The sequence below is a fragment of the Arabidopsis thaliana genome, chromosome 2 (assembly GCF_000001735.4).
Source record: "Arabidopsis thaliana chromosome 2, partial sequence".
Lineage (NCBI taxonomy): Eukaryota > Viridiplantae > Streptophyta > Magnoliopsida > Brassicales > Brassicaceae > Arabidopsis > Arabidopsis thaliana.
In genome coordinates, this window is record NC_003071.7 from 18157416 (window position 1) to 18176075 (window position 18660).

The 18660-nt window shown below is 35.9% G+C and overlaps 6 protein-coding genes and 1 long non-coding RNA gene across 11 annotated transcripts; 2 read left to right on the top strand and 5 right to left on the bottom strand.

Moving 5' to 3' along the window:
* The first annotated feature begins 113 nt into the window (after positions 1-113).
* On the top strand, positions 114-1816 carry UGT74F1 (UDP-glycosyltransferase 74 F1). Of its 2 annotated transcripts, none has more exons than NM_201953.2 (2): positions 114-893; positions 1030-1760. In NM_201953.2, exons 1-2 carry the CDS (start codon positions 266-268, stop codon positions 1749-1751), a joined length of 1350 nt encoding a protein of 449 aa, NP_973682.1. In that variant the 5' UTR covers positions 114-265; the 3' UTR covers positions 1752-1760. The 2 variants fall into 2 exon arrangements, with proteins under 2 accessions (NP_973682.1, NP_181912.1); NM_129946.3 differs by having other exon boundaries at positions 205-889; positions 1026-1816.
* Positions 1330-1685, bottom strand: AT2G09505. Its single transcript, NR_140550.1, has one exon. It is a non-coding gene; the product is annotated as an other RNA (long non-coding RNA).
* Positions 1767-4835, bottom strand: AT2G43850 (Integrin-linked protein kinase family; the record flags this gene model as incomplete). Of its 3 annotated transcripts, none has more annotated exons than NM_129947.4 (12): positions 4132-4767; positions 3971-4045; positions 3780-3884; positions 3592-3677; positions 3330-3450; positions 3173-3252; positions 3023-3085; positions 2791-2912; positions 2617-2702; positions 2418-2542; positions 2189-2320; positions 1767-2108 (listed from the first exon to the last, which is right to left on the bottom strand). In NM_129947.4, exons 1-12 carry the CDS (start codon positions 4567-4569, stop codon positions 2102-2104), a joined length of 1440 nt encoding a protein of 479 aa, NP_181913.3. In that variant the 5' UTR covers positions 4570-4767. The 3 variants fall into 3 exon arrangements, with proteins under 3 accessions (NP_181913.3, NP_973683.1, NP_001324760.1); NM_201954.1 differs by having other exon boundaries at positions 3592-3673; positions 3776-3884; positions 4132-4629; NM_001337062.1 differs by lacking the exon at positions 1767-2108 and having other exon boundaries at positions 2185-2320; positions 4132-4835.
* Positions 4836-5304: 469 nt separating this feature from the next.
* AT2G43860 (Pectin lyase-like superfamily protein) lies at positions 5305-7013 on the bottom strand (the record flags this gene model as incomplete). Its single annotated transcript, NM_129948.2, has 4 exons — positions 5305-5769; positions 5860-6085; positions 6183-6472; positions 6552-7013. 4 exons carry the CDS (start codon positions 7011-7013, stop codon positions 5530-5532), a joined length of 1218 nt encoding a protein of 405 aa, NP_181914.1. The 3' UTR covers positions 5305-5529.
* Positions 7014-8003: 990 nt separating this feature from the next.
* Positions 8004-8463, bottom strand: AT2G43865 (uncharacterized protein; the record flags this gene model as incomplete). The annotated part of the gene is made up of 1 exon (NM_001161104.1): positions 8004-8463. The coding sequence occupies one exon, from the start codon at positions 8461-8463 to the stop codon at positions 8158-8160; it is 306 nt and encodes a 101-aa protein (NP_001154576.1). The 3' UTR covers positions 8004-8157.
* A 457-nt stretch (positions 8464-8920) lies between these two features.
* On the bottom strand, positions 8921-10966 carry AT2G43870 (Pectin lyase-like superfamily protein). The gene is made up of 4 exons (NM_129949.2): positions 10427-10966; positions 9837-10126; positions 9493-9718; positions 8921-9415 (listed from the first exon to the last, which is right to left on the bottom strand). Exons 1-4 carry the CDS (start codon positions 10847-10849, stop codon positions 9200-9202), a joined length of 1155 nt encoding a protein of 384 aa, NP_181915.1. The 5' UTR covers positions 10850-10966; the 3' UTR covers positions 8921-9199.
* Positions 10967-15473: 4507 nt separating this feature from the next.
* AT2G43880 (Pectin lyase-like superfamily protein) lies at positions 15474-17290 on the top strand. Of its 2 annotated transcripts, NM_129950.2 has the most exons (4): positions 15474-16065; positions 16163-16452; positions 16536-16764; positions 16849-17259. In NM_129950.2, exons 1-4 carry the CDS (start codon positions 15619-15621, stop codon positions 17065-17067), a joined length of 1185 nt encoding a protein of 394 aa, NP_181916.1. In that variant the 5' UTR covers positions 15474-15618; the 3' UTR covers positions 17068-17259. The 2 variants fall into 2 exon arrangements, with proteins under 2 accessions (NP_181916.1, NP_001324187.1); NM_001337063.1 differs by having other exon boundaries at positions 15553-16065; positions 16536-17290.
* The last annotated feature ends 1370 nt before the right edge of the window (positions 17291-18660 follow it).

Consider the following 18660-nt stretch of genomic DNA (forward strand, 5'->3'; position numbering starts at 1 on the left):
TCCATGTGTCTATGTACTCTCCATCTTCCCAAAGATAACACAATAAAGTAAAAAGAAATAAAACTTAAAATCCAAGCTTTTCACTTGTCACCCTTATTTAGTTTTTTTTTGGACCATTTTCTTTTCTTGCTCTGATGAAAAGCTGTTGTCTTCTGGAAGAACCTCACAAGTCTATTAATATATGTATATTCCCAATATCCCTTTATTCGTTCTGCGGAAAGCAAAAGATTGAGAGCGACAGAGAGAGATAACGAGAGAGAGAGAGATGGAGAAGATGAGAGGACATGTATTAGCAGTGCCATTTCCAAGCCAAGGACACATCACCCCGATTCGCCAATTCTGCAAACGACTTCACTCCAAAGGTTTCAAAACCACTCACACTCTCACCACTTTTATCTTCAACACAATCCACCTCGACCCATCTAGTCCTATCTCCATAGCCACAATCTCCGATGGCTATGACCAGGGAGGGTTCTCATCAGCCGGTTCTGTCCCGGAGTACCTACAAAACTTCAAAACCTTCGGCTCCAAAACCGTCGCTGATATCATCCGCAAACACCAGAGTACTGATAACCCTATTACTTGTATCGTCTATGATTCTTTCATGCCTTGGGCGCTTGACCTTGCAATGGATTTTGGTCTAGCTGCGGCTCCTTTCTTCACGCAGTCTTGCGCCGTTAACTATATCAATTATCTTTCTTACATAAACAATGGTAGCTTGACACTTCCCATCAAGGATTTGCCTCTTCTTGAGCTCCAAGATTTGCCTACTTTCGTCACTCCTACTGGTTCACACCTTGCTTACTTTGAGATGGTGCTTCAACAGTTCACCAACTTCGACAAAGCTGATTTCGTACTCGTTAATTCCTTCCATGACCTCGACCTTCATGTTAGTTCATTTCCTAACTACTCTGTTTTTGCCCTAGTTACTCTGTTCTTTTTGACCTAGCTACCCTGTTTTTCCCTTAGCTACTCTGTTTTATCACCTAATGACTATTTTTCTGTTCTCTGATTTCCGTCTACAGGAAGAGGAGTTGTTGTCGAAAGTATGTCCTGTGTTGACAATTGGTCCAACTGTTCCATCAATGTACTTAGACCAACAGATCAAATCAGACAACGACTATGATCTGAACCTCTTTGACTTAAAAGAAGCTGCCTTATGCACTGACTGGCTAGACAAGAGGCCAGAAGGATCGGTAGTATATATAGCTTTTGGGAGCATGGCTAAACTGAGTAGTGAGCAGATGGAAGAGATTGCTTCGGCGATAAGCAACTTCAGCTACCTCTGGGTTGTCAGAGCTTCAGAGGAGTCAAAGCTCCCACCAGGGTTTCTTGAAACAGTGGATAAAGACAAGAGCTTGGTCTTGAAGTGGAGTCCTCAGCTTCAAGTTCTGTCAAACAAAGCCATCGGTTGTTTCATGACTCACTGTGGCTGGAACTCAACCATGGAGGGTTTGAGTTTAGGGGTTCCCATGGTGGCTATGCCTCAATGGACTGATCAACCAATGAATGCAAAGTATATACAAGATGTATGGAAGGTTGGGGTTCGTGTGAAAGCAGAGAAAGAAAGTGGCATTTGCAAAAGAGAGGAGATTGAGTTTAGCATCAAGGAAGTGATGGAAGGAGAGAAGAGCAAAGAGATGAAAGAGAATGCGGGAAAATGGAGAGACTTGGCTGTGAAGTCACTCAGTGAAGGAGGTTCTACAGATATCAACATTAACGAATTTGTATCAAAAATTCAAATCAAATAAGTTAAGCACATGATAAAGTAGCAAAGATTTTATATCTCTTGATGGATATTTCAATAAAACCTTTCAAAATGATTCTTCATCTGTTGTTTGTTCATCCTCTAATTGCAACGAGCCGGAGTTCTTGTGTTTGTTATACAGTAACGCGTTTATAAACTATACAAACTTATGCATACAGCCCCATAAAGATGTGGAATGACAAAAAGAAGAAATTATCTTCTGTTTTTTGTTCTACACAAAAAATATACATAGCAAGTGAGTTTGTCCATGTTCATATGACTGAGAAACACTGAATCGGATTTTGTCCACAAATCTCACGCTCTTCTTGTTTCTCCCTCCTTCTTCTTCCCCTTTTATTTCCTGTGAAAGAAAACATTAAAACACACACAATCTTTCCTCTCTGCTTTAACTATAGATTATATGAGAAGATGAAATCTTACCAAGGGAACTTGAATGTGTCTTTCCACCATCCTTGTTTAGAGCAATTTGCTACTATTTTGTCAAGTCGAATAATAATTTCAGAGAATGTCGGTCTAATACCCGCTTCTGGATGCCAACATTTCTCGATCAACCTGCAGAGTAAGCGATATAACAGGTTAAGAATCCGACACTCCAAGTTCTTGCATAGGCAATAGATAATTCTTGGTTCCAAATAGTTTTAGAGCTTACTCTTTTATATCTGGAGGGTAACTTCTTGACTTAGTTTTGAATACAGGTCTCTTTCCTTCTAAGCACATCATTCTCGCAACTTCTTCAGGAGGTCTCGGATGGAAAACTGGTACTCCCTCTGTTATCTGACCAGAAACGCACACTAACAAGATTAGAGAAACACAAGAATAAAAAAACAGAGCAAGACGAGGAAATGTACCTCGTATAAAATGACACCAAAGGAGTGTGCATCAACCCTTAGGTCGAATATTTCGTCTTTATAAACCTCTGGTGCAATGTAGTAATCTGCAATCAAGAATGCATTTTTTTCAATGATCATAGATCTTACCAAGAGATTCAGTTTTCATGCATGTGAATGAAGCATTCTCCTTACTAGAGAGATCTATATGTGCTTTGTGGTTTGCTACTTTCGCCTTGTCTTGTGAAATTTTCGACAATCTTATCATACCAAATCCTGAGATCTTTAATTGCCCTCCTCTATCCAGCAAAATATTTCTGACACCTTACGAAAAATTTCGAAAAATTAAACGAAAAGAAACATCTCAATGAGTATGTACCAAAAGCTTTTAACGTATCTAATCGACATATGCCTTTAATTCTCTTACTTTGGCTTTAGATCACAGTGAATGATTGGATCTGGTTTACATTCATGGAGGTAGTTCATGCCTCTGACACGAGAAAAACCACGAAAACCATCCGGTGAGGTACTCACAGTTACAGTAACCTTAGCAGCAATACATGAGAATCTAACATACCTGGCAATATCAAGAGCAAATCTAAGTGCCTTGGATGGAGAAAGACGTCCTTTCTTTTGGAGATATACACTTAAATCTCCCTGCAACAGAGACGACATTGAGATGATTAGTGAATAAAGGTAAACTCAGAAGGGAGAAGACAAGTAAAGATGCTCACTTTCGGATTATACTCGACTACAATCATCATCGGTATATTCTGAGTGACAGCTCCAACAAACTGGATAACATTTGGATGCCGGACTTTTTCTAGCAACGTCAATTCATGTCTAAATGCGTTTCTGTTCAGATTAAAAGCCAGAAAGACAAAGCAGAATCAGTTTCTTCATGCCAAACCAAATCACACAGCTTAGCAAACAAAATTTAGGGGTGGATCACTCAAATGTAACACATAATAAAGGACACAAGTAGTAGATGCATACATGCGTTCCGGGTCTGAGTAACTATCTTTATCAAGTATTTTGACTGAAACCCGCGTGCCATTCCATTTAGCTACTTGATATGCTCCCTGAAAACAATCAAACAACATCCATTGATTTGAATAAATCAAACCTGCTCCAAGAACAATGATGTTCACAAATGTGTCTATCTAAGAGAGCAAAGAACATGCCTTTGAGATGCCATCAGATTTCCTGACTTGAACCTCAAGTGGATTAAGCTCATACTCAGGAACTTCTCGTGGATTCGACACAGTCATCGGAGTCTTCCTAGTTTTCTATAAGTGTGAAGATAAAAGCCTTTCACAAAACAAACACATGAACAAAACACCAATCGAATCCAAAATCAATGAAAATTTCTTACCGGAACTTTAGCTCCTCGAGCCTTCAAGAGATTGTAAACATCTAAATTCCCATAGTACTTTGCATCAGCAGCCGCCTAATTCACCAGACAACATAAAAATGTCAACTTTATCCCTAAATGTCAACTTCTCGAATCTAGAGGGTTAAGAGAAGAAGACAGACCGTACTTCCCCATCGATCACGAGCATCAATGTTAGCTCTCCGGCTAAGAAGAGCCTTAACGACACCAAGATGTCCCTCACAAGCGGCGATGTGAAGCGCCGTCCGGCCATCAAGATCGATGCTATTAACATCAATTCCTTCGTCAAGAAGCTCCTCGATTCCTCTGACATCACCTTTGCTAGCCATAAAGAGAAGCTGCATCGTCGAATCGAGATTCTCCGGTACCGACATATGTGGCTCGTCATCACTCTTGGAAGAATCAGGACTCCTCCTGATCGGATCGAGAGAAGACTGACGACCGAAACTAAACCTCATGTTGGTCCTACGAGGGTCAAGAGATGACTGACGCGTGAACTGTCGGCTCAATGTTCGACGAATCGAACCAGTTGAGAATTGTCTTGAGATACCTCGTTTGAGCTGCGCGGTTATGTTCTCCATTGATGCAAAAAAAAGTTTTGAAAAAGTTTCTTCCTTTACGCAAATTCTCAAAAAACCTCACAACAAGAGATCAATGGATTAAGAATAAAACCCACATTGCCGTCTTTGGAGGGTTGGTCAATGGAGGTTGAGTCAGAAGAAGAAGACGACAAGTCACACAGCAAACAAACGATCGTATATAGTCCGTTTAAATTTTCTATCTTTTTGTAATTAATTGAGACTATTATCCATAAACGAAATTAACCAAAAAGTTCGTTACACAAAATATCTATTTTGGAGGTAAAGCCTTGATTGGATTATAATCCCATGTAGATTATATATAGATGAAACTAATTAAAAGATAAAACTTTAATATAATGGAATACAACCTGGAGAAAGTGGGTTTTTGACTTTTTTTTTAGTGAAGTGGAGAGGATGATGGTAAATTTTAAATATTAAAAACTAAAAAATATGGTGCTACTCCACTAATTTTTTATGTAATAATAGTATCAAATCTCATATGCTCCATAGGTTAATTATAGTATAGTATAAGAATAGTTAATGCCTTAATGGGTCGGCTATTAATCAACCATTAATGTATACTAATCATTTTCCAGTTAGTTTATGTTTTACTTTAATTCACACCCATATATTTCCATCACCTTCTATTTCATCCAATTATGTTACTTTTTCACAAGTTGTTTGGTCCATATCTCTCAAAATATCTATAGACACAATTACTACAGAAATCATCTATATGTAGTATGCGAACCAAAATTTAATCATTACTTCATAGTTTGGATTACAAAGATTCTCAAAGAAATTATCAAAAACAAAACAAGAAAAAAGAAAAAAAAAAGATTCTCAACGATCAAACAACAAGTAGCAAATAGGACAACGTCGTTCGCAGATATATCTACATGAACTCATCTTTTAGTCATGGAGCAATCGGGACGACGTCGTTCAGCGATCCATTTATAGTTAAGTTATAATGATCTCCCTCTTTAGACAAGGAGTGAATGGGACAACGTCGTTCGCTGATCCATTTGCATTATCGCAAGACGCCTGAGCCGGTCGATGAACAGAGACAAGATTCACATCGTCCATTACAATACCGGTACATGGTTTCTCCTTACTACAATCTAACAAAACCGCCACTTCCGTATTCGAAGTCCCGTGTATATCTTCATATCTCACATTTGATACTTTAACTCCTGATTCCTATAATAATAGAAATTAATATACAGATTAAATGAGTCAATATATCGAGTTATGGGTGTAAAGATATGGTTAATTAATAAATATTCTTACCTGTTTAGGGCAAGGTTTATGAAGACAGTAGTGTTGGTCTATAATGATTGGGTTCTTGACCATCTTCATGTTAATATGTTGGAAAACAATGTTTCTAGCGAAACTGTTGCTATCTTTCCCCCATGTTTTGATCCTAACTCCGTTATTCGTTCCCATGAAATCCACGTTACTCACGGTCACATTATCTACTCCTTGTTCTTCCTCTGCTCGTCCAAGACTTCCAATACTGTTGGAGAGTTCACACAAACAAAAAAAACAAGAGAACATTTTAGAAAGTGAAATATCAAGAAAGATGGGGAGCAAGAAATGTATGTGTGTGTTACCTGATGCCGTGGCCTGGACCGCATCGAATGGTTTGTATGAATACATTAGTGGATCCTGGACCGATGGAGATGCAATCATCACCGGTTCCGATTCTTGAGTTAGTGATATGGACGGAGTGAGATGATTCGACGTGAATCCCATCGGTATTAGGGCTATTCTCATCAGCAGAAACCTTAACGCCGTCAATGTTCACGTTATTGCTATTATCGATGACTATATGGAATTTCTGGCTGTTGATCGACGTTAAACCACTGATTTTGATGTTATTTGACCCACTAAACACCAAACTCTACAAATAAGATTAACAAAAAAAAAAATTAAAAACCTCATGAGAGTTAAATTTGTTGTTTCTTGTGGGTCAAGCATACCTTGGCACCGGTAGGACAATTATGGCCACCGTTGTTCTTGCATTTCCACAAACTAGTGCCTTGAGCGTCAAGTATTCCACCGTAGATTGAAACATCAGTAACATCCTCGAACCAGATCCAATGTTTTGAGCTTGCGATAATTCTAAAATCTTCCGGAGCAACGATTGAGCCTGCTATACGAATAGATATTGGCGCTTGCTTACACTCGTTGCCATGAAAAACAAGGTTCCCGACCAAGAACCGTCCTTTTGGTACGATTATAGTTGTAGGATTAGCGGATGCACAAGCAACGTCCCATGCGGCTAAGAAGGCTTTGGTTGAGTCTTTTGAGCCGTCTGGTTTAGCTCCGTAGGATAAGACGTTGAGTGTGCTTGGAATCGGATGGGCTAATGATGAGATTAAGGTAAAATCAAGAATGATGAGAGCCAAAGGAAGAATAAGGCATGAAGTGTTATAAACCATTTTTTGGATTTTTTTCAGAGAAGGTTAGTGTTTTAAGGATGAAGGATATTGTAGAAGAAGGTACATGAGATGGGAATTTATAGGATTTACGATAGTAACGTAATGATTAGTTTATATGGAACTTTCTTGATTTTATTAATATCTACCATTGTGTCAACTTGTGTACCTAGATAACCGGGTAATTTGTTATGTAATAAAATTTGGTTGGTTTAATGAAATAATAGTAATTATTCGCAAGATAAGTTTCCTTAGATGACTGCATTAGTGTACGGTAATGTACGAAATTAGATTAGTCGTTTTCGACAGAGATAGTTATATGGATTGATTTAATTGGAAAATTTTGATTATGGATCGATTTGGTGGCTCTCGTTTTTGGATTAATTAATTATGGAATGAAGAAAACAAGAAGAAGAAGATTTATTACCTCTTAGGATTGTGGTGTCCTTTTATGTATTTTTTTTGGTATCACTATGATTTAATATTCACTAACTTAACTACTTTAGTGATTTATATAAAAAATCATAGCGCATGCATGTTCAAGTTCTTTAACTTTGCCGATCGCTAGAACAGTATCCGTACTTTCGATTTTCTAACATTCACCTATACTCGTTTGGTAAGTTAACAAAGAATCATTAGTCATTCAAATTGCATATCAAGATAATAATAACTTATTGGTTTTTTTAAGTAAGTGTAATAAGAAATTATTCGAATGATTCGTCAACTTTTTCGGATAGATTCCAAAATAATGGTTGATAACGAGAATTGATTTACTTATAGCAAAAACAATCTAGAAATGTGAATACACATTCAAAACAACACATATAAGGACTAAGTATATTATATTTTAAAAAACAAAATTGTGAAATACAGAAAACATGCGCATCAAACAAAGGATGTCCCTATCAATTTTCTTGTGGTGCTACGAGATTCGTATATCACTTGCGTTAAACTCACACTTCATTACGTAAGATTCAGTTTCTTGATTTCTTTATACAAGTAATATCCTGGTTTTTGTTTAGTCAGCAAAATCAATTTTGTGGACTACTTTAAATGAAAAAAAAAAAAGAGATATATACATCAAATTTGTTCGACGTAAACTTTCATATGTATTGATAAAAGTTTTTAATTGTTGTTGATGCAGTTATCAAACAAGTACAACGAATGGGATCTCTGGAGAAGTAAGAAGAATCTTCAAGTTGTTCGAGCCGGAAGCTAAACGAGGTGGACGAGTTGAGGAGGACGATCTCGGAACGGGGAGGAGTGGGAGTGGCGATCTTGAGGTCGGGGTGATCCTTCCTCGAGTATTCAGCTCGTCGAACGAGGGCGTCAACGATTTTGAGGTCGGGGCGATCTTTCCTCCGGGGTTCAGCTCGTCGAACGAGGGCGTCAACAATCTTTTCTTCGCTTGTAGTCGTACTGTCGTTCTATTAGAGCCCCTCTTCCGTCCCATCAACGTTTCTTTACGTTCTTTATTTATAGCCGCTTGTTTAGGGCGTACCACGAGGGTAATCCGGCCAATTCCCTCTGTTTAATGTGATGATCTGTCCTTTCTCTAGAACATTCATTTTCAACAGATTGGGCTTTGTTTGTAACGGGCTTTGACTTATAAATCGAAATCGGGCTGTTAACTCCTTTTGGGCCAGAATTGAGACTTGTCCAATTCTTCCCTCAACAATTGTAAATGTTTTATTTTGATAAAAAGGTCGAATTACCGTGACTTAAAAGTTAAAACAGTTAACCAGTGTCTTTGCATATAAGAGGAAAATACGGAGCCACCAAAATAGTGCAAATGTCAACCGAAACTACCCACTTTTGTTATACAGACAGAAGAAAAATGGCGCGAAATTGAGGAGGCCTGTCTTTTTAATGTCCTTTTTTTGTTCTCCACAAAAAAATCAAAGTAGTGAAAAACATATAACAGAAAATAAAACTTTAATCTATAATTAAAAATCCCATACAGTTGCATAACAATATCACAAGTTTACGCAACACATCAAATACACATCAATGGTCGCTCGGGTTCAATACTACAAAGTCTACAAAGCAAGGCCAGGCTTGAGGCCCAATGGTCCATCAACCGCCACAGGCTCATGCATCTCCCTCCATGATTTACGAAATTATAAATTTACATTTCACTACTTTAAAATTTAAGTAATACTTGTAAGAAAAGTCATGTTTCTTTTCTGTCATAGACAATTTGGCTGAAAAAATCCAGCTTCTATCCCTCCGGCGTGAGTACAAGCCGATGCAGCCGGTTTATTCTGGTACGTTAATTTCACATCCTCAAGTCTAATTCCGGTACATGGTTTCTTAGAACTACAATCAAGTTTCACTCCAACTTCAGTTGCCGATGTTCCATGTATATCAACAAACAACACATCGCTAATTTTGATCCCCGAAACCTAAAATAATCGTGAAAGAAATTAATTAATCTCCAATGTAGAATATTTCATGTGCATATATACTTAAGATAATTTACCTGGCGAGGACAATCGTGATCAGGACAGTAGTTTTGGTCAATGATGATAGGGTTCTCGACATTGTTCATTACACAATGTTGGAAACGGATGTTTTTAGCGAACCCACTACTGGGCCTGGCCCATGATTTGATCCTTACTCCGTTATCAGTTCCCGTAAACGTCACCGTTTTCACTGTCACGTTTTGTACACCTGACTCCACGCTATCTTTTCCCAAACTACCAATGCTGCAAAGTGCAAAAGACCCCATCCAAAATATTAGATAAAATTTAGACTGACATATGAATGCATATTGTATATAAAGTGATTATTATCCAAAACAAGATTAATTTGTAAAAATATTACCTGATGCCATGACCAGGGCCGCATGCGACATTTTCGATCCATAGTCCGTTAGTGCCGGGACCAATGGAGACACAATCGTCTCCGGTGGAGATTTTAGTATTGAATATAGAGACGGAGGAGGAAGACTGAACGTGGATACCGTCGGTGTTGGGGCTGTTTCCGGCAGCTAATACTTTGACTCCCTGAAGCTTTACGTTGTTACAACCGTTGATGACGACGTGGAACATTTGGCTGTTTAGTGACGTTAGCCCAGAGACCACGACGTTGCTTGAGCTCTGAAATCCTATTGTCTGTTGGTCACATGATAAGTTAGTAACCCATCTCATTTATTAATTAAACGTAAAATCCATGGTTGGTCCATGTGAATTTGGAATGTGGTATTATTTTTATGAAACGGATCAAAACTTCATAATCCAAAAAAGGGTGCCATTATAAAATTCTTTGTCTTGGACATTAATAAAGTAAATTAGCATTCACATTCATATTTGGAATTTAATTTATTTTTTCCTATTAATAAATGGTGATGTCTAGAAAAAAAAAACTTATAATGGCTGATGAAATTAAGGGTAAAATAGTAAACTTGCACGTACCGTTGCGCCACTGGGGCAATTCTTGCCGGACTTTTTACAATCCCATAAAGAAGCTCCTCGAGCGTCAAGAACTCCGCCGTATACGGTGATGCCGTCGAGATGCTGGAAGAAAATCCAATAGTCTTCATTTCCTATAACTCGATAATCAGCTGGAGCCACCAATGTACCGTCGATACGGAACGTAACGGGCTTGGGCTTGCATTTGGAACCATCGAAAGTAACGCTTCTTAACAAGAACCGGCCTTTGGGAACCACAATGGTAACAGGACGAGACGATGCACAAGCGGTTTGCCAAACCGCCATAAAAGCTTTGGTTGCGTCTGTCTTTCCGTCCGGCTTAGCTCCAAAAGACAATACATTGTAGGATTGAGCAGAACAAGAAGAGATGAAGAAGAAAACGAAGAGGACAAGAAGTGAAGCCATTGTGTTTTTCGCTAACGTACGATTGTTTAGTGATAAAGATAGAGAGAGAAGAGGAGTGGAGTAGTGGTGGTGGTGTGGGAGTTTTAACGGTTATGGATTGTATTTATAGTGTTTGTGTTGTATGCGAAGGGCATTTGTTGTTTGTTTTGTTTTGTTTGATTTTTTTGTTTAATTAGTTTATTAATTCTCTGAATAAACAAATGATTATTGGGTTTGGCATGAACCTAAAGCAACATTTTGAATGAATAAGAAATTAGGTGTAAAATTGTTTTGCATGATTATTTTCATTCATTCAAAACGCATCATATATGTATATAAGATATGTTGTTATGTTAAAATGGAAGATTTCGTTCATATTATATTTTCCAATAGATCTTTTGTACTATTAATTGTCGTATGAGTGGAATTAGAACAAAACTCAGCTAATTGTGAAAAATAAATGTTAGGTCCAGTTGAGTTTCGCCAAACTTGTTGTTATTATCATGATGTAGTCAAAGAAGCTGGTGTGGCACTGAGAATTAAGAACAAGCAGAGCAAGAAAACTAATGAAATTTCCGTGGAATGAGAAGAGAAAACTTGGAACAAAGAGTTTGTTAATCTCTGTTTTATTAATAAGTGAAACCAAATAAGAAGTTCGTGGCCTGAGAAGATTAGACTTGGTCCAAAAAAGTTTGTTAATATATCACTTGTCACCTGTGGATAGATGGAAAATTTGGCAATTCCTAGAAAAACATAAACCATTCGCCACTATTTGAAATTCCATTGTTGTTGGGACTGATAGCCCGTTATTTGTTCTGTTCCTTTCCTATTTAACCATACAAAGATAGTCTATCGTTTTCAAAGATCATCAATTTAGTTTTTTTTTTTTAATCACTCTTTCAAATAAGATAAACACGCCTTCCAATTTCATATACACCGCAAGGAAAATTGAAATCTTTATAATAATAAAAAATCTTTGGAAATTAAACAAGTACGAAAAAATGAAATCGGTACGGTGTGAAAGAGAAAGTAGGAGAAGTAGAATAAAAGGTAGAAAAGTGACATTACCATGGTCAATACATTTTTATTGGAGGAATAGACGAAACAAACGTACGTTGAAAAGCGAAGAGTTCGTTAATCTATGAGAAGAACACGCAAAGTCTTTACACTTTTGACAGCACCTTCAACGTGATCAAGCCGCAAAAACAATTTACTTCAAAAATTTATTTTTTTAAAAATCGTACTTTCAAAAAAAGAAGAAGAAGAAAAAGATGTTTTAGACTTTTAATCCATTTTAGACCTAAAATGATATTTTTTCCGTGAAGTAGTTTATGATTAGTGTTTGCCTATCTCAGCTAGCTTAATTTTTGTCTGACCAATGTAAAAAAAAAAGTTTTTGTCTGATGAACAATGTAAATTATATTATTATTGCATATATCTTCATCGTAAAAGTAGTTTCGTATGTGACCCATGGAGGAAATATAGATTTGAATTCGGTAATACCTAAGATAGCAGCCAAACGTCTTGAGCTACTTGGCTATAGGTCCTTGGCAATAGTGTGGATTCAATATTGGTAACTTAATAATGGTCACGACTCACGTTGGATTTGCTGCCTATGCAAGATGGTTTGTGGGGACACACGATCAATGCATGCGGACAATTATTTTATTGAACGATTAGCTTTACTTGCCAATAAATACATTTGGTAAACGTTACAAGATCTGATAATTTTTGTTTTATGCAACTCTAGTTAGGTTACGCTGAATGTATTTTCAAAGTTTGTAGTATATATTTATTATTTAATCCAATTTTGTTCAGGCCTAAAAAAAATTACGATCATGCATGCATGTTTGGATGAGCCATCCACATATGTAAGATTTTACGACCAAAGTTTCATTGTCAAATCAGAATTTTTATCAAATCATTCTGAAGTATGTTATTTAAATATTCAAAAGATGACAAAGAAGATTATGGAACAAGTATAAATGGAAAATAATATTTGGATGATTGGAGCAACATGGTTACGGAACGTGACAATTGGAGAAGAATACGGATCGAAATTGGAACAATGATCACACCGAAAGGTTCTTTAAATTTCTCCAAAATTAAATTTCTTTCGTATACTTGAATGTTTTCTTAAGTCAAACATTTGATTACTCACATTTTTCAAGTTCATGCATTTAAATTAACGTGCTAATGGCGAGACTAAGAAAGATAAGATTTTTAACTACTCGAATATACTTTTCCGGTAATTACTTAATTAATATTCAAGGTCAATTGGAGGATCATGATGCCGAATGAGTACTAATTGCATTCATGTTCAAGGGATCGAAGTTGATTTGTGACTCAACCCTTTGCTTAAACCTAGAAGAGTGGTGCTATATGAAAATTTGAGTATGTGCTATAGGATAAGCTTTTAGCCCAAGTTATGTATGTTTTTAAAAAACATTTCGTTGCTTTCTTTAACTAGAAAATATATGTATATTATAATATATCTAGTATACCAACCAATCCCAAGTAAAGTAAAGCTTATTGAAACTAAACCAAATCAACTTATGAATCAACATATTTTTTTCTAATATAATGTAACTTCAAACGAAACAAAAAACAATCAGAATTTATTTTAAATTAATTGTTTAGATAAAAATACAATGAAAAGAGTATTATTTAATTGTTCGGATAGTAATAATACTAGTGATTATTCATTTCTCGGCTTAGTTTTGAAAACTGATCAAAACCAAACCAGAAAAAAACTATAAAACCGTATGAAATACTGAAAATCCCAATAGGTATGTACATAATGATGTATGATATATCTGATCAAGTATAAGGATTCGAGTATGCGACCATATAGTCATATACCAATCATCAAACTATATATAGATTTTCAAATATTATTTATTTTACAGACTCATAATTATGTTGTCTATGGCTGATCACATGCATTGCAAGATCTCAAAAATATCATGTATAAATTCACGTAACACATTTATTACGCATGCATATATGCTTTGCCGCATTTATGTAGAAGGACATCATGTTGAGTTCATGTTTCTCTTTGATTGTTACGTATTTTGTCTAAATACTGACCAAATATTAGTTGTTTCGTTACGTAATTATGTTAGTTGAGGTTGGAGACTGATTTTCAGAAGCAATTTACACCTTAATTAGTAAATATCATTAACCGCAGTAACATACTGATATTTACTGGCACTGGTCCTTCAATCTTCTAATTATAGTTAAACTAAATTTGAAAATTTGATCATGTCATAAGAGCAAGAAAAAAAATTCGTGAATAATTCTTTCATTTTTATGGGCTTTTAGTATTTTAGAAGATAGAGTGACCATTTTATTTAATGTAGTCGTTGACATTTACACACTATATTAAAACTCGATATAGCCATGTGATCATGATGGATATAAACTCAAATCGATTTGTTAATTGAGAAGCCAATCTAATTTAATTATTCAACATAAAAAATAAACAGTCTATTTTTGTGTCTTCAGATGGCAATTGTTATTAGTTTTCATCGAATTGATCCAGCCATCTACATACATAACATAAAGGCGCGGGGAAATTAAACATACATCATATTTGTAGACTTGTAGTTGTGAATTTTGAAAAAGTAATACAAAGTATGTAATGGAAAAAATGTATCGTTTCTAGACTTGGAAAACGTTGGGCTTTGAACCAGAAGAAGGAAACATATTGGGTTTCTGAAAGGTAAACGAGACCTACAAATACAGTCCTTCATAAATAATGGGCCCATAACATCCATACTTGTGTGAGACAGACGTTTGTTATGTCTTCAATCATGAACATATAATTCCTTTTTTTCATTTTTTTCAGCAAGAACAAATAATTCTTAATCAACTTACAACTTTAAATTTTTTATGCTTGTTATATGATATTATGTTAAGGCATGGCTCAATGTTTTTAGATTTTCAACCAAGGCCTATATTGAGAATTTGAGAGCTTATAACTTTTTCTTTTCTTTTCAACTGTACGATAAATTAAAATAATGTATAGAGAGGTTTGCAGGAGCCATGCCTTGCATATATTCCCGCCCAATTATCCTGCAGAATTTTCTCCACGTGACATTACAGTAAATTCCAACAGTGCATGATAGATAATTTTTGTTTCTAAGTTTCTTCTCCACTTGATTGATATATTCTGCTGTTTTATTTACCGCATTATACATCAGATTCACCTTCTTTACCGAAGTTTGATTACAAATTTACAAAGTATCGTGAAATCGTCATGGGTAATAAAATCATGACACCAACATACTAAACTTGAAATCTTAAAAAGCATAAACAGAAAAAATAATATTATTATCTGAATCAATTGATTAAGTTCAAAAGAATATCAAACTGTTTATGTAAAGAGACAAAAAAAATATTTTCTGATTCAGTGAATTAAGTTGATAAGGAAACTGATCAATAAGCATTTGCATATAGATAACGTGGAAACTGAGAGTACAACTTTGTTTTGCAATAATTCATGCATGCGTCGCTTTATCGACTAATATTCGTACATAACAAGTTGTACTCACACAAGTCATAAGTACATTATCATTAAATAACATAGACTATGGAATCAAGTAACATTTAGGTCACTTATATTTTAATGCACCGCATCTAACGCGATTAGTCATTAATACACGGATCGTCCGATCTAAAATAAAATTTGTTTTTATTTTATATATACAGTATATAACCTTTCTCATTATTTCTTCTTAAATCATTACAATCATCACAAAGCCATCGCAAATTAGAAGAGATTTAAGATGGCCAACAACATCTCCTTTCCTTGCGCCATCATATTTTTCTCTATCAATATTTTCTTCTTAATCAAGTCATCACACGCAATGCCATCGTTTAACGTCCAAAGGTACGGAGCTAGAGGTGATGGGAGAGCAGATGCGACCAAGTCCTTTTTGACAGCTTGGTCATTAGCCTGCGGCTCACGGGCTCGAGCCATGGTCTACGTTCCCCGTGGAACATATTTGGTCAAAAACCTAGTCTTTTGGGGTCCTTGCAAGAACATTATAACTTTCAAAAACGATGGAACACTCGTGGCTCCAGCGAACTACTGGGATATAGGTAATTCCGGTTATTGGATTCTTTTCGCTAAAGTAAACCGGATCTCGGTTTACGGTGGCACCATTGATGCTAGAGGAGCTGGTTATTGGTCTTGTAGAAAGAAAGGTAGTCATTGTCCTCAAGGTGCAAGGGTATGTTTACATCAAAACTAGCGGATTTGATTTGTTCATTTATTAGCTAGTTATATTAATTTGATTTAATTATAATTGGACATGGCTTCTTTTGCAGTCTATATCGTTCAGCTGGTGCAATAACGTTCTACTAAGTGGTCTATCGTCGTTTAATAGCCAGAATATGCACGTCACGGTTCATCATTCTTCTAATGTTCGGATTGAAAACGTAAGAATTAGGGCTCCAAGTGGAAGCCCTAACACCGATGGTATCCACGTACAGTCTTCTTCTGGAGTCACCATTAGTGGCGGAACCATTGCGACCGGTGATGACTGCATTGCACTTAGTCAAGGATCTAGGAACATTTGGATCGAACGTGTCAATTGTGGACCGGGACATGGAATCAGGTAACTAGGAATTCAACAATAATCAACTTAAATGCGATGGTTGAGTGCCAATTAAAGCAATTTTGCTTGTAAATGTGATGCAGCATTGGGAGTCTTGGGGATTACGCTAATGAGGAAGGTGTGCAAAATGTAACCGTTACGAGCTCTGTTTTCACCAAGACGCAGAACGGAGTAAGAATAAAGACATGGGCTAGGCCTAGCAGAGGGTTTGTGAATAATGTGGTATTTCGAAATTTGATAATGAATAATGTTGAAAATCCGGTGATAATCGATCAAAACTATTGTCCTAATGGAAAAGGTTGTCCTCGCCAGGTATATAATCTAGTCAATTTAGCTTAACTCAAATCCTAAATCTAGTCTTTATTTAATGGAATCTTATTATGATTGATCAAACAGAGCTCTGGAGTGAAGATAAGTGGAGTGACTTTTGCAAACATAAAGGGGACATCAACAACACCAATAGCAATGAAGTTGGATTGTAGTGGAAGCAATCATTGCACAGGGCTTAGGTTACAAGACATTAAGCTTACTTACATGAGAAGATCATCAGCTTCTTATTGTAGGAACGCCCATGGACGAGCCTCTGGAGTTATGGTTCCAAGGAATTGTATGTGAAATCATGATCCATGATTATTTATTTGGGTTTATATAGTACATGTAAACCCTAAAATTGTTGGATGTAGATATATTCTAAAGTGATATTTGTTTGATGTTTTTATAACCTTAGATTCATCCGAATTTGAATGTGGTGAAACTCTTTGGTGTGAATGAAATTGAAAAAAAGGAAAAAGAGAGAAGAAATCAATTTGATTGTTCGCTTATCAATGTGCTTGTGCCATATCTGCTTTGCTTGTGAAAATCAATTTCGTAACGGTAATAGGTCATATAATAACAAGGGATAATAAAATAGTAAATTTGATCCCAAAAAAAGTAACATCCTTTTTCTTTTTTTTTGATAAAAGGTTAGGGTTAACAAAAGTTCCATCTGACAGATCCAATTGACTCATTTTTATTTTATTTGATGGTTAATATATTGGCATCACAAAAAAAATAAAAAAAATACAATGTTGAATCTTAACTTCTCTCGATTCAATGATTTTTGTATCACAAGGGAAAAAATAAACTATGACCATAAAAAATAATAAACTGATAGTGAACCTGTAATGAGAGTAATACAAGTATTGTATGTTTCATATCGTGTCGTGTGAATGGTGTGGAAAAAAAAAACAAAAAAACAATCGTGTGAATGGTTTGGATGACGTGTCTATATAAAATTGGTTGAGGCTTTTAGGTTGACTATGTAGCACCGCAAGATTCGGAGGACGGAGGGTCTCTTTACTATTTAACCGCTGAGATCTGATCTCTTCCGTTCCGTTATCACATGGCACGTGCCAATTACCATAACATAAGGCTCATATTATGATGAAATATATGTTTTTCTAATTTAATTGGTTTTGTTTTTTTATAAAAATTATTATCCAAGATGGAACAAATGAAATCACTTTTGTTTGAGATCACGTAATAACCTTACAAAAGTTATCCTTCTTACTTGCTCTGTTATCCCCCTTAATTCTCTGTGCATCTTTTGAAAATACCTTCGGTCTAAAGCCAACATGTTCGAAACTTTGAATATTGAAATTAATTACAACAAAATAACTAAACTTATTGATTTGGTTCGCTGCAGAAGATAACCATTAATAATTAAGAATTGAGACCAACCGTCATTGATGACGTATATTAATATTTAATCTTCCACTTTATAACTTTTTATAGGCATCGTTTAAGTTTAACTAAAAGCCAATACAAGAACAAATCGAACTATTGATATCTCTAACGGTGAAATGACTGGATTTCGGTGATGATTAAATTTGGATGAAATGACACTAGCGACATTGTGGAAAATGTTCCTTTGATCAAAGGTTCCCTCGCGATATTGGACACTCACCCTACATTAGATTCATCTGCAACACATTCCTTTGAAATGTCGTCGTTCTTCACCATTATATGCGCTAATTAAATCGGTTTCTTTCTGATGAGCAAGAACCTGATGATACTAAACCTTAGTTCTTCTGCAACTAACCTAATAAATTATTATTACTTGCTCTGTAATGCCTTCTTAGTTCCCTGTAAAGCTTTTGATAATACCTTCCGTCCCAAGCCAACATGCTTGAGTATTCAAATCAAAAATTATTAATTACGCTAGTTGGA